Source organism: Mesocricetus auratus, unplaced genomic scaffold (assembly GCF_017639785.1).
Source record: "Mesocricetus auratus isolate SY011 unplaced genomic scaffold, BCM_Maur_2.0 Super-Scaffold_100010, whole genome shotgun sequence".
NCBI classification, from domain to species: Eukaryota; Metazoa; Chordata; class Mammalia; order Rodentia; family Cricetidae; genus Mesocricetus; species Mesocricetus auratus.
Window position 1 is genome coordinate 86,450,913 of NW_024429194.1, and position 26,850 is coordinate 86,477,762.

Genomic DNA, 26,850 nt, shown 5'->3' on the forward strand with positions numbered 1-26,850 from the left:
AGAGTGTGTTGCACACATGGGCAAGTTTTCCTGGCCTCTTTGTCACTCCCTTGGGTGTTATTAAATGATACAGGGATTATTTGTTCTAAAAAGCACTGTGGCAGCTAAGCGTTTGAACTTGAACTGAGCTTAGCGCTGGGCAGAGCCTGCTGGTAGACCATGGAAGCCCGGGGCGCTGTAAATGGTTCGCTGTTAATGAGTCCTTCTAGCTGGTCTCCAGATCAGAACTTTTGACAGTTTTGCTATTAGACAGGAGACTCACCGAGTCACACTTGCTCAGCAAGTGCAAGGCCCTGGGTTTGTTCTCAAGCACCACAGAAACAAAGAAAGGAATAAACAAACAAACAAATGCAGACATACTGGTTTCTGGAAATGTCCTTTCTATGTTGCAGGTGCCAGTCACCTCTCGGGGCTGTGAGTCCAAGGCCACTGGTGCTCTGGGGCACTAGGCTGCCGCTGCCTTGTTGGCACAGGATCAAAGTGAGCAGTGGGTTAAAACCATTGAAAAGATTCTTGCTTGTCTTCTACCTTTGAAATCTTGAAACCTATTTAATTTTATGTGTGTGGCTGCTGCTTGGCCTGCATGCAAAGTCTCAGCTGTCCGTCTGTCCTTCTGCTCCCTCTAAACGGCACTCCTGCTTTTAGTTGCCTAGAGCAGACACTTTAGGCTCCCTCTTGTCTTATGCTGCGCTTGAACACCATTTCCTGTCCCCCAGCTCACGGGCGCTATCTCCCGTCTGAGCTGTTCCCAGAACCAGTGGGTTCTGCTGACTGTGTTCTGCTTTGGCCTGACGGAAGCCACCACGTGCCCCTGTATCTTGGCCTCGCCTCATTGGGGTCCCCTCCTCCTTTCTCCCTTGCTGTTTCTTCAGTTCCCTCCCATTCAGCTCCTAATCCAGCCCTTCATAGGAACCCTAGTCCCAGAGTCAGCTTGGAAGTGACCCACCTTGGAGACTGTCCCCTGATGCTGGCCTCAACTGGCTCTGCCCCAGAAGCTAATGTGGAGAGAGGGCTGCTTGTTCCCTTGCTCTTAGATTCCTCTTTCTTTCGGGTGTGGACAGAACAGACTGTGCATGCTGGCTCAGGAGACATATATTCAGGGAGGTTCCAAGTGCTCTGATAACGCCCGCCATCGCGTGTGTGGTGTGTGGAGAGGGGCAGGGGATCTGCAGCAGCCACAGAATAGAGACTTCCTCATGCTTAGAGACTCCAGAGGGCAGGTGTCTGAACTTAGAGGGGGGAGGTCTCTGAGTCTAGCAGTTTGGTGAAGGAATAAAAAGCCACCATGTCAGAAGTTGTCCCCGTCATCCCGCCCTACCTTAGAGCTGCTGGATGCAGCAGCCCAGGAGCATAGGGAGGGCACTGGGCAGAACACAAGGCCTTGCTGATCCCCCACTCCCCAGGGAGCCTCAGGGGTGTGCCACTCCATGCTCGGGTGAAGGACGCTCAGTCAGGAGTAGACAGTGTATCTGCTGGACAAGGCTCTGTTAAAGCCACCCTGGGGGCAATTTCAGACCCCACAGATGCCCGTCTTCTCTTCCCTCATCTTCTCTGTCCTCCAGCTCAAGAGCAATAGACTGTGGGAAATGTGGAGACGGCTGGGCACTTCTCCGTGACCTGCTCCGATTGGTCATGGTTCAGCCACTGTGAGCCCTTGACTGTGCTAGCACAGGAACCTGAGCTCAGCTGAGCCCCAGCCCTGATTCAGTGCACTCCATACTCTCCAAGTCAAGATCTGAATAAATGAAAATATAAAGCAAAGCAAAACTGGCTGGTGTCTGAAAATCAGGCATCTGCCCTGCCATAGATTAAAAGCATAAACTTTGAACACGCTGACATCCAGGAAAAGAATGGTGAGGCTGGCAGGTGGTTTTGAGGCTGCACCTGGCCCACTCTGCTCACCCTCAGCTGACGACTGTCCCCCGCCAGGGTCCCTCTCCTGACTGTCCGGCCTCCACTTCTGAACCTGGAGAAGGGAAATGAGCAGCGTGTCACTCATGGTGCCTTTTTCTAAACATAGGCTGACACTTCATCCAGTGTGTGTTTACACTCATTTGGTTGGTGTTTTACCGTATTTATCAAAATATTACTCACACTCAAATATCACTCATTTCTGTAACTTTTTTGGTGCTCCTTTCTATTTTGTCCAAAAGGAACAGCTCACTAACCTCAGCATAACCCACCCGCTTGGATTTATTCATTCTTTCGTTCATTCATTCATTCCCTTCACACCAGGCATGAGGTGTGAGCCATGGCTGGGTTCTGGGAGGGGAATGGAGGCAGACCCTCACTTGCCCAGGACCAAGTTGGGGGAAGGTCACAGTGGATTCCAGGGCAGGGTCCAGAAAGCAGAGACGACCCACCAGGCATCCAGAATGTTTCTGATGCTCACTGAGGGTGGTGAACTCAGGTTTTCCACATGGATGGCTTTCCCTCAAAACCCTTCTGGTTCATAAGTGCTTCTAGAAAAGTGCCACCAGGGGTCCCAAGGCTTGCAGGGGCCACCTGTAGCTGATTTGCATAAGGCCTCAAGCTGAGGAGTGGTGTCCCTGGGGTCCACCCTAGTTCTGCCTGGCTCTGGGCTCACATCCAGCAGGGAGGTGGATGTTGCCCACTGTGTCTGCTTCCTCCAGAGGGGTCAGGGAAGGCGGCATGGAGGAGGCCGTTCCTGGGCTGAGATTTGAAGTAGGCCTGAGCTGAGCGGGAGGCAGAGGGCACAAGGATCCCTGGCAGAAACAAATGGCTTGCGTGCTGTCAGAGACTCATGTCCGCAGTTCTGAGAAGCAGGCGAAGCTGCTTGTGAAAGGGCACTGCCGCTTCCTCATTCTGCTCTCTGTTTCCTCCCGACGTGGCACAAATAAATAGGAAGCGCCTAAGGCTCACTGCTGCCTGGAGGCTCCCGAAGGAGGCTGCCTGGACCCAATGCAGAGGTGAGGCTCCCTGCTACAGAGCTGAAGGTGGGCTCAGAGTAGGGGTGCTGAGGGTCTCCAGGACAGAAAGGGACAGGAGGAGAAGGACCCGGGTGGCAGCTTGCTCCAGGGACCTAAGGAGTAACACTGGGCCTCGCTAGGAAAACTGCATCCCTGACCCCAAGGCAGTTTGTAGGGGAGGGGGCACCCAGGAGTAACCAGCAGGGCTCACAGCCAGTGCTCTGGGAGGGTGAGAGTTAGGGTTGCTCTGGGACTCCGCGAGGACCCAGCTTGGTCACTGGAGGTCTGGTGGCAGGGAGAGCTCCCTTGAAAGCTCTGCCTGGGTAAGTACACTGTTCGGTCTTATTTTAACACCGATGTTTTAGTTCTATTCTTGACCTAGGCTTCCAGCCACACGGCTGCGGGACAGGGTGAGTGGGAGACATAACCCCTGTGTTCTCAATTAGAAATGGATGGAGGGAGGAGAAGGGAAGAGAGACGCAGAGGCAGAGAACACCGGGTAATGTGGTATGTCTCTGACCCTTTCCAAGCGAGCTTGCCAAGTTCCATCCAGTACCTTGGTAGGTTGTAGATCTCTGCCTCTGTCTCCAGCATTCTTTATCCCAGTCCTGCAGATAAATCCCCTCTGTCTCTCCTCCTCTGGTTTTCTCTGATCCCACTGAACTCTGAACCACTCCAGGTGCTTTGGGTTCGGGCCCCGATGAGTATGTTCTACACCTAACGTGCTGCCTGGGAGACGTCTCATCACATAGCAGGGGATCTGTCCCTCCTGAACGATGATACACTCCCCCATGCTGACTGCAGTCAGAGACACCCTGACCACTGTCATATCTCATAGGTCACAAACTAACTGTCTCACGCATGCTGCGTGCTGGGACCCTCAAGTCACACATTAACCATAGTTGGAATCTTGTCACCTGTGAACCCAAGAATGTCCTTGAGCTCCCTGCCTCAGATCAAACCCAGCACATGGTGCCTTTAACCTAATTTGGCAATGAAAGGAACCCTCACCTCCTCTGTGGTGTATCTCCACTCCTCTCCCTACTGCTTTCTAAAGGGCTTTAACAGAAGACTCCTTCTCTGCCTGGATGGGCTGAAATGTCACTTCTGACCCTACTGTGCAGTCGGCTCGGCTCTGACAAACCTTTTGCTGGAACCTAACATCCCGTAACGGAACCTGGGGCATCTGTGACGTTGCCCTGTGAGCTCCTCCTCCTTCTCTGTTGCTCTCCCTGCATCTAACCCCAGACCCCCATCCTCTCAGGTGAGGCCCTGGGGTCCCCATGATCTTCTGTGTGTCTGTGCTGGGAAACTTAGTGCTAGGTCCCAGGGCCACGGGGCTTGGGTCTGTGCCATCTCCCAGATCTGCTGACACAGAGACACCTGCTCTCAGCCCTATTCTACTGTGGTGGCCTGGGCACTCTTCAGGAAGGTGTCACCTGCAGCCTTTTCTCTAAGTCAGTCTCTTAGCCTGTGGGTCGCAATCCCTTTGGGGCTGAATGACCTTTCACTGGGGTCACCCAAGAGCATCGGGAAACACAGACATTCAGGCTATGATTCGTAACAGTAACAAAATGACAGTTATGAAGTAACAATGGAATTGATTTTACCATCAGGATCACCACAACATGAGGACTGTATTAAGGTCGCAGCATTGGGAAGGTTGACAACCACTGCTCAGGACCCTCTTGACTGCATTTTGGGATGGGTCTCACTTGCCTAAGGACTGATCTCTCAGCTGCTTCTGCAAGACCTCTACACACTTCACCCTGGGGAGACGTTAAACCTCAGATCCTGATTTCTTTAGCAACACTGACCACAGCACAAGTAGCTGGGAAAGAGCTCCTCTGATTTTCCTGGATTACATAACAGTGCACAGCAAGTGGCCTGAGACCCCTTGGGCATCCTTCCTCCTCCATAACTGACCCTCCTCAGTCTAGGAGACGTGCCACACTGTAAAAGGATCCCATGCACCCCTGGACACACGGTTCTCTTTCCTCTTCCTTAAGAACTTTCCCACAGTATCTCTGTCCACAGCAACTGCTCTTATTGAAACTCTCACAGAATTAAGACCTGATTGTTTCATTGCAATGCCCTGGGCCTTTTCCCATGACAGCGGGTGAGTGCCTGAGTGGAGGTAGTTGTGTGTGTGCGTGTGTGTGTGTGTGTGTGTGTGTGTGTGTGTGTGTGTGTGTGCTGTCCACTCAGGGGGATTGGTTTGTAGCCTCACTAACAGGCTTCTGGGGCTGGCAGTAGGGTTTTCCCTCCTTAGATTCCCTACCAGAACATTTTGCATATTCAGATTTGAACTTTATTAAATCCTATCTCTCTTATTTGTAGTTTCACAGTGAGTAAACTTTGCACCCACTCCTGGCAACCCCCACCTCTGCAATCATCAGTGTTACTTTTATTACGACAAGCTACTCATGCCCCACTACTGTAGGAGAGGGCACGGGTTCATTAGTGTTTAATGTCAAAGACTCAGACACTCAGATTTATTAAGGTTGAGGATAATCCAGAGTCACGGATGTGACAACACATGCCTGCATTGGTGTGCCTATAGGTAGGTGTTCGGAAGTGGCCACTTTTAAATCATCCAGCGTGATCTGTATGCGGAAGCTCTGTTTCCTCCGATGGATTTGAAAGGCTCTGGTTCAGCACATCCCACCCAACCTGAACTCATTCTTTGAGGTTGCTTAGAGTGGGAGGGTCTCAGAAACATGGGCTTATCACCCATGGCTTTGAGTTAGTGACTATAAACCAAGCAAACACTGCTACCAGAAGTGTTGTGTGCAAACCGCAAAGAAACAAAGCAAGACGCAGAGTGACCTTTGGCATGCCTAGGAAGTCATCCTAACGAACGCTCCAGCTTTTAGAGACGGGAGCGATCTACAACCCCTAACCCTTTTCACATGAAGAAAAAATCAACTCCAAAAGGTTTTAGCATTTGTCCAAAGTAACCAATGCCATACCAATGTTACAACAGAAAAAATAATCAACAGAAAATCCCAGCAGTTTTCCTAATGTGACTCTCACAGCCAGTGTACCAATCTTGGCTCCCATTAGAGTACAGCTAGTTTTTCCACACTCATAAGTTGAAACACAAGCAGGTGTTGAGCTGCAGCTCCCAGACACGGTGACCAGTTCACCTCTTTTCATAAGGAATGGCGCGGTGTAGAGGACTCTCCTGGCTGCCTCTCAGTCAGCAGCAGACTCGCTCCTCAGTCTTTCCTTTAGTGAGCAGGTCGTCCTCACTGCCGTGACAGCCATTGTGGGGCCTGGGGACCTCTGCAGAGCCTCTTGGCACATCCCCAGCATCTAGTCCTGTCATCTGTTGAGTGAAGCGTCCTCTCTGGGGCCATGTTCTCTTCCCAGCTCTGAGGTGCAAAGGATGAGCCGTCTCCAGACAGGCTGCCCAGAGCCCATCATCTCACTCACTCCAGAAACCCGTTTCCCTTTCCTTACACCAAGCCTTTCCCGCCAGACTTTCTCCAGGCTCTGCACTCTCTGTCTTTGTCCTGGGTTTGTCCCTTGATTCCTCCAAACCTGTTTTATCTCTCTGGCAGACTGGAACAGCACCCATCCTCTGGGTTGTGGGTCTTGCAGTGTCTTTGGTTTTAGCCATATCCCAGAGGAGTGATTACAATATTAATAGGTATTGTGGAGTCATCCCACTGAAAAAGCAACAGAACTTGACACCCCCCCCAAAGTCTCAATGTACAGGATGGAGTTTCCCTTTGTACTGCTTCAAAATTTTCATCTACATGTTTGAGGGCCAAATCAGTTAGTCCATGTATCTGTATTTACTTACATGGGATGAAAATACAGTTCCCGGGCTTTCTTTCTCTTTTCCCCTTCGTCAGGTTTAAGATGTCTTGTGTCATAAAGAAGGTTCCCGTCGTCTGTCACTGTGTTGTCTGCTCTGTGTGTGATCATGGATGCATGGGTGCATACATGTGTGGGTGCATACATGCGTGGGTGCATACATGTGTGGCTGCATACATGTGTGTGCTGCATGCATGTGTGTGTGCATGCATGTGTGGGTGCATGCATGTGTGGGTGCATACATGTGTGGGTGCATACATGTGTGGGTGCATACATGTGTGGGTGCATACATGTGTGGGTGCATACATGTGTGTGTGCATACATGCGTGGGTGCATATATGTGTGGGTGCATACATATGTGGGTGCATGTGAAGGCCGGCAGACAGCCGTGGGTGCCCTTCCTCGGGTGTAGTCCACCTCTTCCCGAGACAGATGCTCTCACTGGCCGGGAACTCAGTGAGTACACTAGGCTGGCCATTCAGAAAGCGCTGGATATCTGCCTTTCTCTTTCTCCTGAATGCTGGGATCAAAAGCAAATGCCCCCACACTTAGAGTTTTTTTTTTCATGTGGCTTCTGGGCTTGAACTCAGATTCATATCCTGGACCCACCTAGCCACCTCTCCAGCCTTGTTTGCTGGTTTGGGTGTTGTTTTGCTTTGTGTTTTCTGTTTTAAATGTTGCGTTTTACCTCTATGATTAAAGATGTATTTTTAATGCTCACAGCTTTAGTTGAGTTTCAGACCGTTAACCCACATTGCGTTTGGAGTGGAGAGAAAGATGTAAAGAACCGAGGTAACTTAAAGGCATGGTCCCCTCATTGGCTAGAAGCCCCCAGTCACACCTGTGCCGCCCCTCCTTCTCTGTGGTTGGAGACTGGTCTCCAGCTTTCTAAGATCTGACACACTTGATTATATATTTACTTTATTCTTTATCTAAGCTTACTTTTTTATTTTTGCAAATGCAGCATACCTCTTCTCTCCCATGCCTTGGAATTCAGAACCAACCATTCAATACCTTCCAGAGTTTTTCATTTCTGTTGCACTGAGAATCAGGGTTATTGTCAGCACGACTGTCCCCTGGAGACAGAGGTAGGACTTTCTCCCATGTCTGCCCTGTCTAGGAGGGGGGGCAACCTACAACTCCCTCAGGCTCTGACACTGTCCTGGGTTTCAGGCTGACAAACTCAGTTCATCAGTATGACTGGCATTTTAACCATTTCCATGTCCCTGTCACTGAACTGGTACTTTTCCCTCTTGCTGGCGATACACTGGGGAACATGTTTAGAGAGAGAGAGTCCTAAGCCAACCTGGGCTCAGTCCCAGGTCCTCTCACAGCTGAGGTATTGTGGACCTGTCACTCATCCCTATATGGTTTCCTGTCTGTAAGGGTTCTAACAGCTGCCTTCACCAAGACATACCAATTTTTGGAGATCTGTCTGCACACCTCCTGACTGATGGTGGGCATTAAACCTTAGTTGGTGCTGGCATGGATTCTCATTGTTTTTTAAATGCTCTGCCCTTGTTCTTTGATGACACAGCTCTGTTGTTATTTACAGTCGATGATGGTAACTTGTTCTCCATGATTTAAAGTGTTAGGAACTGAATACCCATGTCCCTCACGACTCTTATGTTGAAACTACATCCCCAATGGGAGGGTACCTGAGATGGGAACTTTGGGAGCTGAAGGGGTCTGAGGAGCAGAGCCCTCATGAGGGGATTGGCACCCATATATTAGATATCCTGGAAGCTCCCTTGATGCCTCCACTAAGCGGATAGCAGTGAGAAGCCAATGAGAAAGAGGCCTCGTCAGACCTCAACCCTGTTCGTGCCTTGACCTTGGCTTTGTCATTTTCCAGAACTTCAGGAAATAAATGTTGCAGTTTTTATGAACTGCCCATCAGTGGTATGCTATGACGTTAGTCCTCCCAGATTAAGACATTTGGTATAATTTTTTGGTGACTCTGGTAGCTTTATTAAGGCAGGGGGTTTGGCTACAAAACACTTTCATCTTTCTTTGTCTCAGAATCTTTGATTAATTCTAAGCTTAATCACCACAAGGGTGGGGGTGGAAATGGTTGGGTGTGATTGCACCCTTAGTGTGTGACTTCTTAATTAACCTCAGGTTTGGGGAGTGGTGTGAGATAGAGGTTTGGGATTTATGTTTTGTTTTTAATGTGTCAGTCATCTCTCACTTTCAAATGAAATATTTCATCATATTACATTGTTTACTCTTTGCTATTCCATTTATACAGAACATTCTGAAGTTAAATAACACTTGTTCCAGTCAAGATGCCCACTGACTATCTAGGAAAAAGACAGGCAAATATAGATAAATAGATCTATAGATGGAAATGCAGATAGATCTGTGAATAGAAAGATAGATAGCTCTATAGACAGATAGTTAGATTGACATATCAATAGATAGAAAGATAGATCAATCTATAGATAGATAGAAAGAAAGATCTATAGATAGAAAGGTAGATCGATCTATAGATAGATCAATAGGTAGAAAGAATCAGTAGATAGAAAGATAGATAGATTCATATATATATATATAAAGGTAGATAGATGATAGATAAATCTATAGCTAGAAAGGTAAATAGATGATAGATCTATATATAGAAAGGTAGATAGATAATAACACGAATGGGTATACAGACATAGATACATGATACATACACATGGAGGGATAGTAAAACGGACATATGTGTATGTACATAGATGGAAGGATGGGTGGACAGATGGATTTGTAGATACATAGGTAGACAGATGCATTGATAGACAGATGACAGATGGACACAGATGTGAGTGCTGTGTGTTTGTCGACTGAAGTTTCAAATAACCTTGTAGGAGAAGGGGCCGCAGCAGGCTACTGCGCCTCTGGTACTTCCCAGGTGAACTTAGTGAAAAGGAGGAAATCCCAGGCTTCAGAGAAAGGGGAACTGGGAAGCAGAGGGGCCTGTGGGAGATGGTACACGGAGCAGAGGTGGGGAGAGCACCAGGCTCTGCATGCGTGTGTATGTGTGTGTGTGTGTGTGTGTGCGCGCGCGCGTGCGCACATGTGTGTGTGCGTGCGTATGTGTATGTGTGTTCCTTCATGTGTATGTCTGTGTGTGAGCACATGTGTGTGTGTGCACACGAGGAGGGAGCGTGTGTGCTTTAATGTGCATTTGTATGTGTGTGCATTTGTATGTGTGTGTTTGTTCCTTCGTGTGTGTGTGTGTGTGTGTGTGTGTGTGTGTGTGTGTGTGTGTGTAGACAGAAACAAAAGAGTGATGACACTTAGGCTCCCTGCCCCCTCTGGCCCCACCTGTCTACCCATCACCAGGTTCTGTATGTGCTACAGAACAAGGTTGGGAGTGTGTGTGTGTGTGTGTGTTTGTGTGTGTGTGTGGAGAGACATGTTGAGACAGTGATCACAGCGCCACAAGCAACCCCAGGGTATCAGGAAAGAAAGACCAGACGTCCACTTGTTTGTACTAAGAGAATGCGTGTGTTGCCTTTATTGCCAGGAGAGAGAGTGTGTGTGTGTGTGTGTGTGTGTGTGTGTGTGTGTCTTCATTGCAAGTACTAAGAGGTCTCTCTCTTGTAGGAGGGAGGAGCTTTATATACAGATTTACAGCACAGTGGAAAAACCCCAGGTAGAAGACAGTGTGTTTTTCTCCTGCTGAATGTTGATGTCAGAGGGTCAAGGCCAGGGCAGTAAGCCAGGACTGGAAAACAGGAAGCAGTTGGACTGGAAAACAAGTTGCACTTGTAGGCTGACCAGCAATTCACAGAGACCCCGTGGAGTGGGGGCCCAACATCTCCCCCCTTCTTTATATATAAATTAGCACCTATCTCAAGTGACTAAGACGTTAATGCCAATCTTAGTATCAATAACCACCCCTGTATAAATGTAAATGTAAACAAACATTTATAAACAGTTTTGGGAATGTGGGCGTCGTCGTTCTTTCCAAACTACTTCCTGCTGTTAAGGGTTGCTGAAATACCATGGGGATCATGACAAAAAAGAAAAAAACCCCAGAAACCTGTTGACGTTCTTGTTTTTGTGGTCTGTAAGGCTGCATCATCTCATCTGTTTTAGATGTTGGATCACCTGGGCCACTGCTTCAGGTAGTCTTGCTTCATCAAACCATACTAATCTGGAAGGAACCCACAGCTTTTTATGTTCTGTGGGAACAAAAGCAGAAATTCTTTTCCCAAGTAACCTGTCCTTATATTTAAATTTAGAAGTCAAAGCATTTTCAAAATATGTAACTTGAATTAATTTAGTAGCATTAATAATCAAATGTTTTTAGCAGTTTTTGTTCCTTTCTTAGCAATTAAACAATTTAAAGACAATACAACTGTACATAGTATCCAGACATTCTGTGTATTTTCCATTCCATATACTTTTATCTTTTCCTTTTCTTTTACTTAATACCAGTACCTCGTTTACTAACTGTTACCAATATTCAGTTCACCCACTTTTAATCCATCCTCCAACTGAGGATGATCCCTAAGGCAAAAGCCTGAAGATTTACTCAATCCATCCTCCAACTGAGGATGATCTCTCAGGTTCCCCTTTCTTTCCTGACCTTGATGTCAGGCGAAGGCCTGGAGATTTAATCCAATACACCTTCTCTTTAGAAGGTGATATCTCAGGCAAAAGCCTGAAGATTTGACCATTTAATTTTACTGTTAGAAGTAGAGGTACCTGTTTTTAAATCTTTTCTTTTTGAGTCTCTCCTCTCCTGAGTCTTCTTTCTGGCCAATCTTTCCCAGTCTTTCCAAATCTCTCTGGATCTCGGTGAGACCTCCAATTGTGGCGCCAGCACCACAAGCAACTCCAGAGTATCAAGAAAAGAAAGACCAGACGTCCACTTCTTTGTACTAAGAGAATGCATGTGTTGACTTTATTGCCAGGAGAGTGTGTATGTGTGTGTCTTCATTGCAAGTGCTAAGAGGTCTCTTTCTTGTAGGAGGGAGGAGCTTTATATACAGATTTACAGCACAGTGGAAAAAACCCCAGGTAGAAGAGAGCGTGTTTTCCTCCTGCTGACTGTTGATGTCAGAGGGTCAAGGCCAGGGCAGTAAGCCAGGAGTGGAAAACAGGAAGCACTTGGACTGGAAAACAAGTTGCACTTGTAGACTGACGAGCAACTCACAGAGACCCCATGGGGCTGGGGCCCAACACCTGAATCCATCAAAGGTGGGGGTGTCAACTCCTCTGTGTGGCAGGTTCAAGTTAAGCACTTTGATCTCTGGGTAGTGCCCAGTGGTTTTAGGAGAACCTGATGCCTCAGAGGACATCAGGCCCATCTCTCCCGTGGTCATGCTTTAGACAGTAGGGCTGAAGGGAGGGAGCAGTCACAGGACAACACACCTCTTGTTTGGGTTCTGGCATCAGCAGTGTTCTGGGCAGCTGTCAGCCTACACATCGTCTACAGTGTCAGAGGGTGCAGCCTATGAGGAAAGACTCATAGAGAGTTCAGTCTATGAGTAAAGACTCATACGGCCTATAACACCAGTGTGGTCCAATCTCCAGGCAGGCAGCAACACAGAACCCCAGGACAATGAGGACGCCACCCTGCTCATAGCTACAGCCGCCCTGGGCAGCCACCTGAAGTCCCAGAATGGAGCAGCAGATGTCACTGGCCTGGGGATTGCTCTACATGACCCTGCTGGCTCTCTGCTGGAGACCTGGTGTGACAGAGGCACAAGGTACGTCTGAAGGCCCCTTCCTATTCATCCCTCCTTTTAACTGAGTCAGGCAGGAGCCACCCCCACCATATCCCCAGAAACCCCCAGACCACCAGAGCTCCAGCCCCTGTATCCATCTCTGCCTCCATTTCTCTACTGAATCCTCATTTTTCTCCCTCGGGGCTCCCTGCGTCCCTGTCTTCCCTGTTCTCCATCTTCCTGCCCATCCTTGCCTGCTGCTGGATCATGGAGCCCAAGTGTGTCCCTCTGCGCACACTCATCAGTGCAGCCCCCAAAGCCCCAACCTCCAGTGCGCCAGTGTCTTTTCTGCCACTCTTGCCAGACGCTCTCCTCCCAAGAGGACTTCAGGGTCCCCTAAAGCATCGCTTCTGTGGACTCTGGCCTAAGACCCCCTCGCCACTATCTCTCTGGACCCCTCCTCTTCACAGAGGCCTGTGGGACACCCTAGAGCTCTCTGAACCTGGAAGACTGTCCTCAGTGCCCTTAGACTTCCTCTTTGACACTGTGGGAGCCAAGGCCCTTTACCAATCCCAGGTTCAGAGGCCAAGGCTCAGCAATCGGGACCCTGGATCGGGAGACGGCAGCTACTTCCAGGCCCTGAGTGTCTGTCCTGCCAAGTGACACCTCAGACAACACGGCAGGCCTGAGCAATGCTCTTAGGTAGCGAGGGCCTGAGCAGCACAGGGCATGCAGTCACAGCTGAGGATCCACTGGAGTCTCACGCTCCTGACAGGAGAGAAGCAGCCCCAACACAGCCCGGCCAGGTTCCAGACATCCATCTGTTTGGTCACTGGGTGGTGAACCTCAGCAGGAAGCTGGCGGTGTGGCTGATTAAAAGAGTTGTGGGAATCAGGGATTCATGGTGCAGGCCTTTAATCCCAGCACTCAGAAGGCACAGGCAGGAGAATCTCTGGGAGATCGAGGCCAGCATGCTCTACACAGCAAGTTTCAGGCCAGCACCGTCACAGAGTAGGACCCTGTCTCAAAAAGACAAAACAAAAAGCCACACTAACAAAACGCAGAGTTGACTGGACAGGGGACACCTGGAGGAGAGATGGTGACTCTCCTGCTTCTCTTCTTCAGAAACTGTCCCTCTGCAGACTCTGCAGTGCTACAATGACTACACCAGACGCATCATCTGCAGCTGGGCGGACACGGAAGAGGCCCAGGGCCTCATTAACTTGACGCTCTACCACAAGCTAGAAAAGTGAGTACCACTGAGTCCTTTGGTGTAGCAGCACGAGGACCTTGCTGTCACCAGCATCTCCACCTCCTGCATGCCAGTGACGTGCCACCACTATCCCCAACACCTGCAGTGTCTGCAGCACCAGGCCTCTCCTGCCCTGAGCATCCTGTCCCTGCCTCCTCAGCTCCTTACCTCACCCCCCCAAGGAACCCACAGTCCCTAAATGTCTTTCCACTATATCTTGACTGAAATCACACCCCAGGATTTAGCTCTCTCCAAGGGAACCAAACTGCACCTGCCGCTCAGAAATACCCAAGTCAAATGGCCAAGCCAGAATGATCATCGACCAAGGCACCCAGGACGACCTCCTGGTAGTTCTCCTTCCCTTGACTCCCAGCCACCACACTCACTGAAGTCCCTTGGTGTTTCTGACAACTGCCGTTCCTTTGGCTCCCTTTTTTCCTCTGTCCACTGTAGAGGGTGAGATCTCCAAATGGAACCCTGGCCTCCTATCTATATGCAGTCTTTGGAGAACCCACTGTAGGCCATGGGCAGAGACTCTCAGTGCGAATGTCCATTTCTAGTCCAATGCCATGAGCCAAATTCTGCTCTTGCCTCCATCTCCACGGCTCGCTTCATTAACTGGGAGGAAATGGTAGTTGATTAATGACTGGGATGGCTGCTCCAAGATGCCTTTTCCCTCCTGTCCTGCTTCTCAGTGAACACTGCTAAGTTTGTCTCCCGGGCAGAAGTAGGACTGAGACAGACAGAGTGTTTGCAATCACCATGGTGCCATGTTCCCTATTCCATCACTCTAAGTCTTTCTGCATTAAGTCCTTCCCGTACTCAGTGAAATCTTTTGAATCCTGCACAGAAACAAGTCTGCCTTCCCTCACTCCCAGTTCCCTACAAACACAAATTGGAACCTTCATTCCTTGTAGCAGGACTCAAGACTGTTTGGCTTGCATCATGAAATCCAATACTCAGGGACAAGTCCTCACTGTGCACTTTGAGCAGTACCAGTAATGCATGACTTTCCAGATGTGCCTGCACTATCTTGTGATGAATCATGCAGAGGCTGTAAAGCTCCTGAAATACAGAAAACAGAGCTAACAGAAAACAGTCACTGTTTTCTAGAATGGTTTCCTCAAGGTCTACGTACTTCTAGAAAACAACTGCTTCTTTTGAATGTTTCCCCTAGACACAGTGACTCTGCTAGATTTCTTGGTTCTGATCTGCAGCTTTTCCCCTGGGCTTTTATGGTCCTGTGTCTTCAGTGTGTTTTCTCAGGGACAGTTACCCTTGCAGCTGGAGATACAGAGAGGGGGAGAGAGCAGAAGAACTTCACCTTGAGATTGACCTTGACCTCTTCTTATGTCCCTGATCAGAGGTGCTGTCTAGAGCAGAGCTCATGGGAGACCAAGATTTACATACTGCTCTGCCTGTGACTGCCAATCAGCCATTTTCACAGCCACGTAAAAGCCTTTAAAGCCAGAGGCTTTTTAGACTGCCGCTGGGTTGCAGTCAGATTTCTTGTGAGCACTGCACAGGCAGATCATTAACTGGACCCTGGGCTGCACACACTCTCCACTCTGTGCATCTGGTTCAGGCCTGGTGGCAGCCCCAGGGACTTTGCATTTGCTGCAATCAGCCAGCTGCAGAAACGGCCAGCTTTTCCCAAGTCCTTGGAGATGCTGCGTATATCACACATGCAGCGAGTCCAGCTGTGCTCACAGCCAAATCTAGGCTCCTGATCCTTGTATTCTGATCCTATTCAGCATGTTCTCATAACACTTATATTAATGGGTGGTTTGCTGTATGTCTGTTCATCATAAGGGTGCTCAGTATATGGGCAGGTATTTGAGCATATTTGTTTTTGTGTGTATGTCTCTCTGTCATATATGTGTCTGTGTTGTGTGTGTGTCTCTGTGTGTTGGTATTGTGTTTGTGTGTCTCTGAGTGTATGCGTGTATTGTGTTTTATGTGTGGATATGTATATCTCTGTGTCTCTGTGTGCATTTGTGTGTCTCTCTTTCTGTGTATATATGTGAATTTGTGTGTGTGTGTGTGTGTGTGTGTGTTGTTCACTGCCTGCCATTGACCTTGAATAAACTAGGCATGCAGTAGGAGCTAACGCAATGTTAATGGCAGGGACTCTCCAGTGTCCTGCGACCTCAGTGAGGACCTGTTGTGGAGAAAGTGTCCCTCCCCCCACCGATGTGTGCCCAGAAGGTGTGTCATCCCCTACACACGGTTCAGCATTGCAGATGAAGACTTCTACTCTTTCCAGCCAGATCGGGATGTGGGCGTCCAGCTCGTGGTTCCATTGGCCCAGCATGGTGAGGAGCAGAGGTCCTGCCTATGAGGATGTGAGGAGGGGAAGGCTACCAGGGTGGCCTAGAGTGACTTTCTCCCGGGTTAACGGACCCTTTCCTGGGGTTCAGAATAGATGTGATGTTATGTGGGCCTCTGTCTGAGGTTCATCCTGTCCTAGCTCTTTCTGCCACATACAATGGCCCAAAGTATCCTCAAGGAGGAGCCATACCTGTGACTCCTGTAGGACTTTCCAGGTGACAGAACTCTGGTCTCTGTTGACTTATCTCAAAGCTACAACTCCTTGCCTATGGCTGAGTCTCCAAGACACACAGTAGTCTCCAAGTACCACCGTGGAGCAGGGAGGGCCATGATAGGTCACACGGCCAACCACTTTCCATGTTTCTGATTCAGACCCAGGCTTGTGGCGCCCTCCCTGGACCCCCTGGTGTGCAGCAGGTCCACAAGGCACATTGGTACAGCATGGCCTTAGGTGGATCCAATGATGACCTGTGAGATTTTTAGGGACTATAGCAGACATGTCTCCAGCATGACAGGGGAAGAGGAAGCTGAGGTTTGCTATGTCACTCAAAGCTCAAGCACTGGTCAGGTTCTTAGGGGGACACTGTGGGTCCTGATTCTCCTCCAGCAATGCTAGGGTGAGAGCTGTTGTCAAGTGAATGCCTCTGGTGTCTGAGAGAGTCCCACCTCCAGGGGGCCTCAGGGCTTCAGGATGAAGGGTTGGGACACACACAGGAGCTGGCTGCCACACGAGGGGACAGAATTCAAAGGGCTCTGGCAGTCAGGAATGGCGTCCCAGGATGCATGGAGAGCTGTGCAGCTGAGTGCTTGCTTTGGGAGGAGCTCAGAACCAGAAGCAATTCTAGCCCAGGAAACCCCAAGAGCAAAGGCTGATTGACATGCTGGAAAACCCAGACAGGGTCATTGCCTATAAGAAGCATTGAGAGCAAAGGGTTAGGCAATGCCAGGGAGAACATGAGATACAGGCAGCCTCATGTCAACCCATCACTGAGCAAAGAGGGAGGGAAAAACGGAAACTTCCTCTGGTGTGACAAGGCAGGGATGGGAGTTACAATGAGCTGTGGTGAAGCAAGAAGAGGGACATGGAGTTCTGTCTGGGGACAGGAGTCCAGAGAGTCACCAGGAGAGATGCCCCTTCTTCTGGGCCATGACAACACTAGAAACTGAGTTGTGGAGAGAATAGGTAGCAGGGGTGAAGCAGGTGTGGCTCCCTGCGCCCTCTGCTGGAAGTAAGGCCACAGTGCACACCAAAACAGGAGGAGGCCCCATTTAATGGAATGTTTGGACCCTATCAGGCAGGGCTGCTGACAATTAGATACCCAGGTGTTCAGATTCCATATCAGAAGCTGCAGAGGCAGAGTCCTGAGGTTCTTTTTATTGTTTTTGCCCATCAGTTGATGGGATCAGCACTGAACCTGGGCCCAAGTGGCATCCAGAAAGCCAGGCTGCGCTCAGGTCCCCCAGGATGCAACCCTGACAACCCTTCTGCTCCTCCTCTGTAGTGCAGCCCCCGCCTCCCAAGGACATCAACATCAGTCCCTCTGGGGACCACTTCCTGCTGAAGTGGAGCGTGCCCCTTGGGGATGCCCGGGGGTCCTGGCTGTCACAAGAGGACTTAGAGTTTGAGGTGTCTTACAAGCGTCTTCAGGACTCCTGGGAGGTAGGACCCTGAAGCATGCATGCCAGCCTTGTGGAATGAGCCAGCAAGCTCCTCCTTCAGCTGCCCTGTCTCCACAGGATGCACCCAGCCTCCACACCAGCAACTTGTGGGCCACTCTGGAGCCAAAGCTGCTCCTACCCAGCAACACCTATGTGGCCCGTGTGCGCACTCGGCTGTCCCCAGGCTCAGCCTTGACTGGGAGGCCCAGCAGATGGAGCCCAGAGGTGCAGTGGGACTCCCAGCCAGGTAATGGGACCCATAGGAAGTGCTCCCTTAGAAGGCCACACAGTGGAGGCTTCGTCTCGCCTGAGGCTGCAGCATCTGCCCCAGCTTGTCACCAGCACTTCCCACCATGCCTGTGTCCCCAGCATTCTTTCTGGGCGACTCTGTCTCACACACTCTGTGCTCGGGGTGCCATGTATGTTCTGAGAATGACAGCGGCAATCATGACAGCAACAGCAGAAGCATAGGCCCTGTGTGTTAACAAGTACTGGGAATGTGTAGGGTCACTTGTCCCTGTGTTCATCCCAACACTCCACATTAAGACCTGGGCCCCCCTCCCAAGATGAAGCAGAGGTACCTGGATCTTCCCAAGCCGGGGACACACAGCAGGCAGGCTTGGAGCAGAGGTGGCTGATGTCCACAACCAGGTTCTGCTGCTCTCAAGCCCTCTTAATGTGAGTCATTAGTGTCCCAACCTAGGGAAAGGCTGAGGGTGGAGTGACCGAGGCCCGGTGTGTCCCCACAGGGGACAAGGCCCAGCCTCAGAACCTACAGTGCTTCTTCGATGGCATCCAGTCCCTCAACTGCTCCTGGGAGGTGAGGACCCAGATGACAACCTCTGTTTCCTTTGGGCTCTTCTACAGCTCCAGCCCAGCTGCTCCGTGAGTGTCCCCTCTCCATTGGCCCTGCTTCTTCGTATCCCCAGGCCTGTTCCTCTCTGAGGTATTAGCCTGAGGTGATCCTCCCCTCACCCTGCTCTCAGCTCCCCTATGCTTCCCCAGGGAGGAGGAATGCTCGCCGGTGGTGAAGGAGCTGCAGGATAGCGTCTGCACCCGCTACCACTGCAGTCTGACTGTGCCCAACCCCAGCTCGCACAGTCAGTACACAGTCTCTGTTCAGCTGCGGAAACAGGGGAAGCTCATCAGGAGCTCTTCACACAGTGAGTTTGCCCTGCCTCTGCCTGGGTTCCAAAGACTGTGGGATCCGTTGTGTCACCCCGATAAACACAGGGATGGATCTCTTTGGCATCTTTGTGTTGGTCCTTTTCAAAGAGTTTCAGAAAAGTGACTCAAATTGATAAAATGAGTATTCTGGGATTAGGATTGTGTCTCAATAGGTAAGAGTGATTGTTGAAGTAGCATGAGGACCTGAGTTCGAATCCCAGCACCCACATGAAAATGTGAGTGTGCTCATATGTACCTGGCAAGAGACGGGAGGATTGATGGGACTTTCTGGCTACCAACCTGGGATCCAGGCTCAGTGAGAAACCCTGTCTTAAGAGAATAGGCACAGAGAAAGGTCTGGACATCTTTCTATTGCCTCTGCAAGTCTATGTATCGGTGCCCACACCTACATGCAGGCAAATGCAACAGAGAGAGGGCGTGGCAGAGGCAGAGAGAGCAGAGAGATGGGGAGGGAGATGAACCAGGGAACCACAGCCCACAGGTAACTCACTCAGCTGCAGATGACACGTGTCACCCCTGAAGAGTGACTTGAAACCTCTTCCCCTTTCTTCTCCACTTGCTCTCGGTGGCACACTTGTCCCTCCCTTGGATCACTATTTGGTTACTAACTCTCCCGCCCCCCTTAGATTCCCAGCCTTCTCCTCCAACTAATGTTCTTCCTTCTCAGCCTCTGCTCTATGCTCTGCTTTTGTGTCAGGGAATTGTGAGCCAGCAGATGGCGTCCTTACGGATCCATGTCACACCTCCTGGCACATGGCCTGGACCCTGGAAAAGGGATTCCTCTGACTCAAGCGAGCTCCTCTGTGTATTGTAGTCACCCACATTATTTGTAAAAACACTCTGAAGTCATCAAGTTGTGAATCTTCTGTCTGATGGGGAGAGAGAATCTCAGCGGGACTCAGCGACTTAATTTTCCTCCTCTCTCAGAATGTACATGAGGCCACATAAGAAAGCCTGAACACATGGTCATGTCTCAGATCGTTGTCTGATGGCCAAGGGGGGACGGCCACCAAATGTCTCCTTGTTTCAGTTTGACCACTGTGTGGTGGGCAGATATTCATCCAAGTATACATGAAGGCCTTATTCCGGCATGTGGGTGTTCGTGGGGAAGTTCTTAGAACAGCAAGGACTTAGTTGCCCACCTTGTCTTCAGGCCGCTCCCAGGGTCACTGAAGCAGCAGAGAGGAGTGACTGACACAGGACAGTGGAGACACAAGCTCTCGACTGCTCAGTCCTTATCTGTAGACGTCCTGGGCTCAGTTTCCCATGTGTAAATGGGGAAGGCAGAGTACCTCACTGGGGAAGGGGAGAGTAGAGAAGGGGAAATCCCACAAAGCAAAGTCCATTGCACAGGGCATGGAACAGTCTGTGCACCTAGATAGCGAGTCACTGGCCTCTTTTTCTCGCCTGAAATCCAACACCAGCAGAAGCACCAAGCTTTGGACCACCTCACCATGGAAGGGTTACCTCAGCCGCTCCCCAGGGACCAGCTAGGGAATCTGTGTTTGGGAAATGCTGGGTGTTTGTCTTAGTTACTTTCCTACTGTTGTGACAAGATGTCATCAGCAATGTGGTTTATAAAAGAGAGAGTTTACTTTGGGATAATGGTCGCAGAGGCTCAGAGTTCATGATGGCAGAGCAGGAGGAGCAATGGAAAGTGGCAGGAATCTGGAGCAGCACCTGGAGCACATCTGAATTTGTTTCTCTGGTTCTTTAGTTTGTTGGTTGGGTTTTTTCAGATAGGGTTTCTCTATTTAGTCCTGCCTGTCCTGGAAGTAGCTTTGTAGATCATTCTGGCCTCAAACTAACAGAAATATGTCTGCCTCTGCCTCCAGAGGGCTAGAATTAAGGGCATAAACCACCAGGCACACATCTTGAACCACAAGCCAGAGGCAGAGTATGACTCAGTGACACACCTCCTCCAACAAGGCCACACCTCCTAATCCTTCCCAAACAGTTCCACCAAGTGGAACCACGTATTCCAACAAATGAGCCTATGGGGGCCATTCTCATTCAAACCACCACAGAGTTCTAAAGAGTCAATGTGACTGCAGATTGGGGAGAAACACCCAGGTGTGAGATCTTCTGCAACTTGCTTGGGTAATGATGAACTCTCTACTGGATTGAGGACCCCATGACATTTGCTGAAATTATCCCTCCTCCAGTCCAGATGGAGCCTCCAATTCTCAATGTGACCAAGGATGGAGACAGCTACAAACTGTATTGGGAAACTAAAAACATGCCCTCTCACAATGTGGAGCACAAATTCCATGTGCAGTACAAGAGGGAATTGGATAGCTGGAAGGTGAGTCCCAGGACTTAGGGTAAGTTAGAGGCAGGGTGGAAAATAAAGAAAAGACACAAACAGGAACCCTTTTCCTTGAGTCTGACTTCTGTGCCCAAGGACCCACATAGTCCATAGGTGACAGTGCCCTTTCTTAATGAAGGGTCCAGGCTCAGAGAAGTTGACATGATAAGGTCCCATAGCCAGTGTTGTCCTTAGCTGAGAGTGCAGACACAGAGTGAGGCAGCAGAGGTCCCTGTGTGGAATATTTCTTCATACTCTGTTAATATATATCATCGTGATTTGGTTAATAATAAACCTCTATGGCCGATAGCTGGACAGGTAGAGGCTAGGTGGGGCTTACTACATACCTGGAATGGTGAACTCCCCCTACATACCTGGAATGGTGACTCCCGCTGTGTACCTGAAATGACGACTCCCCTATATACCCGGAATGAAGGTTTCCACGATCACTAAGGCCTTGCTGTATACCCTCCCAGGAACTAAATCTGAGCCACTTCTGTGGCTGCTGAGGGTCAATTTACAGCTCAGGGCAGGTCCTTCCCAGGACACATCCCATATCTGGAGGACTGGCACCTAGATGCAGGGTTGGGATCTACAGATCCCATTTAGGGCTATTTTGCCAGGACCCTAACTTCAGAGAGGGAATAGTGAATTCGAAGGCTGAGACTGGCTCAGGAGAAGGTCAGTCCTCACACCACATTCTCCAATCCCATGGCCTAGGAACCAGCAAATCAGTATGATGCTCTAAGATCAGACAAAATTTAGTCCAGGCAGCATACCAGACAAATAGGGGGTAGAGAGAGTCTGGGCTTGAGCAGTGATGCAGTGATGGAGTATATGGCCTCTGGGGACACTAGGGTGGTTGGTGACAGTAGGGTCTGTACTCCGTCATGGACTGGACTGGAACTACAACACATCTGCCACTGCAGGCCAGCAAGACAGAGATCCTAGATCGTGCCCACAGCATGGTGCTGCCACAGCTGGAGCCATCCTGCACCTACGTGGCGAGGGTGAGGGTCAAGACCCGCCCTAACTACGATGGGATCTGGAGTAATTGGAGCAAAGAGCACACCTGGACCACCGATTGGGGTACGTCTCTGGGACACCGCCACTCTCCTGGGACAGTCCCACTGGACACAGCAAGGGAGCCTCTAAACCCTTTCCACCCTGGTCTCCCTCTCCCTGTGTCTGTCCTGGGAATGACAGTTGGTATATGTGACACTGAGTGGGGACTTGGAGAGGAGAGGCTCTGTCTCACTGCTGCTCCTTTCATTTGGGGCTTAGGCATCTATTTATAGGTCACTTGCTGTTATTGGACTTGGTGGCAGCCATCATTGGTCACTCTGAGCTTCAGGTTACCATGGCTGCAAACCTACACTAGCCATACACACACATGAGTGCCTGTGGTTGTGAGGCTGGAGGGATCCATTGGTCCTCCCCATTTCCCTCCCCCTCCCCTTTTACCAGGGTCAGTCAGAACCCTCTGGGTACCAGCTGCTCCTGCTTAGGGCAGAACTCGCACACACTGAGCCCTGGGTTGAGACCCAGAGCTTCTTCCCAGGATCACAGAGGGCCTCACAGAGAGCCGGCTCCCTTAGCCTTTATCCCGAGCCTCCACCTAACCTGCCTTCTCCCTCTCTTGAGCAAGTGATGCCCACGTGGGGGATGGTCATCATCCTGGTGCTCCTCATCCTCATCTTGCTCCTGGCCTTCCGCTGTGGCTGTGCCTACGGGTACAGGTGAGTGCGGTCTGTGGACAAGACAAGTGGACAGCGGGGCCCAGGGTCACAGGGATGACACAGCCTGGCACACTGCCATGCCAAACCTGTCACTCATCCCCTGGCTTCAGTTTTCCCTGTACACACGGACACATGGCTGGCCGGGCCTGAGGTCCCGGGAACCTCTCACTCACAGGTCTTCCTGCTGTCTTCCAGGCTGTACAGGAAGTGGAAAGAGAAAATCCCCAACCCCAGCAAGAGCTTCCTGTTCCAGGTGGGAAGCCAGGCCCACTGGGGGCTCCCTGTCCCCTCACTGTCACAGAGGTGAAGGGTGGGAGACCCAGGAGGCGGGGCTAACAGGGGATGGGGCTCTGGAACTCCTTGGGTAGCCAAAGGAGCAGGAATCCCACAAATCTCCCTGAGTGCAGCATGGGGCCTCAGAGAGAACTGAGCATTCCCTTGCAGAGGAAGGCTCAGTAGGGGCTGCTCCTGGGAGTACAGAGCAGGCTGAGGGCCCCCAGGAGAGGACCTGAGTCTAGCACAAGATGTCCCTGAGCTGGTGGGAGAGCCGGCTGCATCAAGGGTGCCCTCAGAGGATCATATCCCGAGAGAGGGGTGTCAAGGACACGGCTGTCAGCTTCTCCTGAGTCAATGGCATGGGTAGACGCCAATGCCATGAGAGAAGAGAGTGGCCTGGTCCCTTCAGGAGCTTGAGATCTGAGGGAAGTCAGCCCCTTGCAGGCATGCTCTTTCTTAGGGTCAGAGGCCTGAGCAAGCCCCACCATGGGGACATCCTTCGCATGTCTGGAGCTCATGGAAGACACTATAGACACACGCCATCCTCCACTGTCCCCTCCTCCCTGAGGGACACTTGGGCCTCATTCACAGGAACTAATGTGCTTTCCTTCTAGGACGGAGGTAAAGGACTCTGGTCTCCCGGCAGCATGGCAGCCTTTGCCACCATGAGCCTTACTCTCCAGGGGCCACGGAGCAACCTTTTCGCTGAGACACAGGGGTGAGTGCTTGGGTTCTGACCCTCGGGGAACCTGCGAGAGGACACATCTCCATTGTGATCAGGGTAGCCTGTGGGCCTCTGAAGGGATTGTAGGAGACGACACCCACAGAAGCAAGGGGCACTCCAGGTAGATTGAGGACGAACTTCCTGATTCCCAGGTTAGGGTGGGACAGACAGGGGACAAGAGGCAGCATCCTGAAGTGGAAACCTCTGTCTGCAAGAGCTAAGCCCCATCTGCCAGGGAGAATCAGTGGCGCTGTGGGTAGGAGGGTGTCAGGCGTGCATGTTGCCCAGGCAAGTGTGTGCCAGCCCTGAAGGTAGTGGGCTGCCCGGAACACAGGATGAGGGCCAAGCCTAGGATGGTGATGTGAACTGAGCCCTGGGTACAGGGTGCTTTGGGACACTGAATCTACATCATTCGCAGGGTCCCGCCTCCACCATGCCTTTGCACTCACTGTGAGGTCCGGAGGGCCTCAGGTCTTCCAGGGAACCCAACCTGCTCTGGGGATACATCAGTGTCTAAGTTCCACATCTCTCATCTCCACCTCTATTGTCCCCACAGGGTGCCATGTGCACATTTGGGGGACAATGAAGTGTCACCTCTCACCATAGAGGACCCTAAAATTGTCCAAGATCCACCACCCGGGCCTGACACAACTCCAGCTGCCTCACCTGAACTCGTGGAGCAGACTTCCGATGCCCCGCGAGACCCGCCAACCCCTTCTGGCAGACCTGAGGACCAGACACCCAGCTTTGACTTCAATGGTCCCTACCTGGGGCCTCTCCAGACCCACTCCCTGCCTGATCTCCCAGGCCAGCTGGTGAACCCCCAGACGGGTGGGAGCCCCAAGCCAGCACTGCCAGGCTCCCTGGAGTACCTGTGCCTGCCCCCTGGGGGACAAGTGCAGCTGGTCCCACTGTCCCAGGCCCTGGGCCGGGGCCAGGATGTGGATGTGGAATGTGAATCTAGTCTGGGGGCCACGGAGAGCCCCTCCACGGAACCGAGGGACAGCCCTTCACTTGAGCTGACGGTGGGAGGACAGGGGCCAAAGGACAATCCAGTGACTCTGCCCATAGGCTCTGGGGACCCTGAGGACCCTGTGGTGGCCTCCGGTTATGTCACTCCTGCAGATCTGGTGCTCACCCTGCCCACAGGGCCCCTGCCTATCTCTCTGTGCTCCCCTCGAGGGCTCCCCTCAGCCCAGGGTCCCTGTCTCTGTCTCAAGCTGCCTGGGGTCCCTCCTGGAAGCCCAGCTCTTCCAGCATCAGAAGTTGATGACTATGTGGAGCTCCCTCCAAGCATGAGCCAGCCCCGCAAGTCCCCCCTGGGCAGTCCTGTCCCTCCTGTGCCCAGCAGCCCCACAGTGAGCCCAGGAGAGCAGAGGGAGGAGGTATCCCCAGGGTCCCCACACCCCGAAGGTCTCCTTGTTCTTCAGCAGGTGGGGGACTACTGCTTCCTCCCCGGCCTGGGGCCTGGCTCCCTCTCTCCACATAGCAAACCACCTTCTCCAGGCCTGTGTCCTGAGATTGTGGGTCTAGACCAGGATCTGTCTGTCAAGAAGCCTCCTTGCCAGCCCATGCCCCAGGTACCAGTCATTCAGTTTTTTAAGTCCCTGAAGCATCAGGACTACCTGTCACTCCCTGCTTGGGACAGCAACCAGCCTGGGAAGGTATGCTGAGGGCACTGCGTCCCAGTCTCAACAGCAGCCCTGCACCTCAGCCTGTGAACCTCACATCTCCACAGAAGTCCAGAGGCTCCCTGGATGGGATGCAGTCTTCTCTGCTCTCAGCCCTGACCTGCAGCAATAGCCTTCCCCCACTCTGGTTTCCTGGCTTTTGTAGGATCTCACCTCCCTCCCTCTGCCTTGTTGCAGAAAGGATGGGGCCAGAGAGGCCTCTGAGGATGAGACCTGCATAGTTTAGAAATTACAGTACCTGTGTGTGTGTGTGTGTGTGTGTGTGTGTGTGTGTGTGTGTGTGTGTTTGTGTGTGTATTGGAATGCTATGGGAGGGGATATTTGTTCACTCCCCCAATTGCATTTTCATGAAGACATACTCCATAGGCCGGGGACTTTTGGTTTTTGTGACTGATGTTGATGATTCCAGTCTGGGTGTAGCACTTTAAGAATCCTTAATGTTTCCATGCGGAGAAAACAAGATTGTGGAGACAGTCATCAGTGCAGCAGCTGAAGGCAGAATGAACAAGCAGAGAGCAGAGCCAGACAGCTGTGAGCCTGCTCTGTGACATTGTAGTGGTTAGCATGGGTCATATCACAAAAGTGAAATGGCAGAGTGCACCCCAAAGTCACACTCTGTCACCAGGAGGCAGTGGTGTATCCATATATACTTGTCAAATGTGTCACTGTTGCCGTGCTGGAGAACTTATGGCCTCCCAGTGCACATTGTTGCTAAACCTCCTGGTGGCATCAGAGGAGGCATTGGTCAGGTGTGATGAGGTCAGCAAGGATGGGTGCCCTTACAAAGGAGACCCGAAGAGATCCCCTGACCCTTTCTGCCACAAGATGAAACAGTAAGAAGGATCTGCTTTTGTTTCTGGAGGTAGGATCTTGTTATATATTTCAGGATTGCATGAAACTCATTGTATAGCTCTAATTGGTCTTGAATTCACTGTATAACCTCAAACTCTTGGCAATTCTCTTGCCCTAGCTTTTCTAGTACTGGGATTACAGGCACTTGCTACCACATCTACCTCTAATGGCATCTTATGGAGTCTTTCCCAGTCTCCAGAATCGCAAAGAACAATCTACTGCTTCTAAGGCCTTCAAATTGTTTTGATTTAGTCACAGCAGCTCAAAGGGACCGAGATAACCACCGTGCATGCTGCTGGTATTGGGGAGGCTATGGGGGCCATGGATACGCTATAGACCTATGTTTGTGACTAACTCTTAAAAAATAAAGTCCACTTAAAAAGGTATTATAAGAATATTATATCTCTTGCCT

At 50.9% G+C, this 26,850-nt stretch overlaps 1 protein-coding gene across 2 annotated transcripts; it reads left to right on the forward strand.

The window, feature by feature from the left end:
- The first annotated feature begins 2,740 nt into the window (after positions 1–2,740).
- Positions 2,741–26,824, forward strand: LOC110340368 (colony stimulating factor 2 receptor subunit beta). Of its 2 annotated transcripts, none has more exons than XM_040754211.1 (14): positions 2,741–2,930; positions 12,285–12,460; positions 13,544–13,667; positions 15,798–15,985; positions 17,504–17,661; positions 17,739–17,907; positions 18,410–18,545; positions 18,666–18,823; positions 21,014–21,153; positions 22,086–22,245; positions 22,805–22,895; positions 23,091–23,148; positions 23,786–23,889; positions 24,452–26,824. In XM_040754211.1, exons 2-14 carry the CDS (start codon positions 12,373–12,375, stop codon positions 25,566–25,568), a joined length of 2,691 nt encoding a protein of 896 aa, XP_040610145.1. In that variant the 5' UTR covers positions 2,741–2,930; positions 12,285–12,372; the 3' UTR covers positions 25,569–26,824. The 2 variants fall into 2 exon arrangements, with proteins under 2 accessions (XP_040610145.1, XP_040610146.1); XM_040754212.1 differs by having other exon boundaries at positions 12,289–12,460.
- Positions 26,825–26,850: the final 26 nt, after the last annotated feature.

Coding starts and splice junctions, on each gene's coding strand:
- LOC110340368 (XM_040754211.1), top strand. CDS start 12,373: ATGGAGCAGCAGATGTCACTGGCCTGGGGATTGCTCTACATGACCCTG. Junction 15,986..17,503: donor GGTTCCATTGGCCCAGCATG/GTGAGGAGCAGA, acceptor CCTCCTCTGTAG/TGCAGCCCCCGCCTCCCAAG. Junction 21,154..22,085: donor GGGAATTGGATAGCTGGAAG/GTGAGTCCCAGG, acceptor CTGCCACTGCAG/GCCAGCAAGACAGAGATCCT.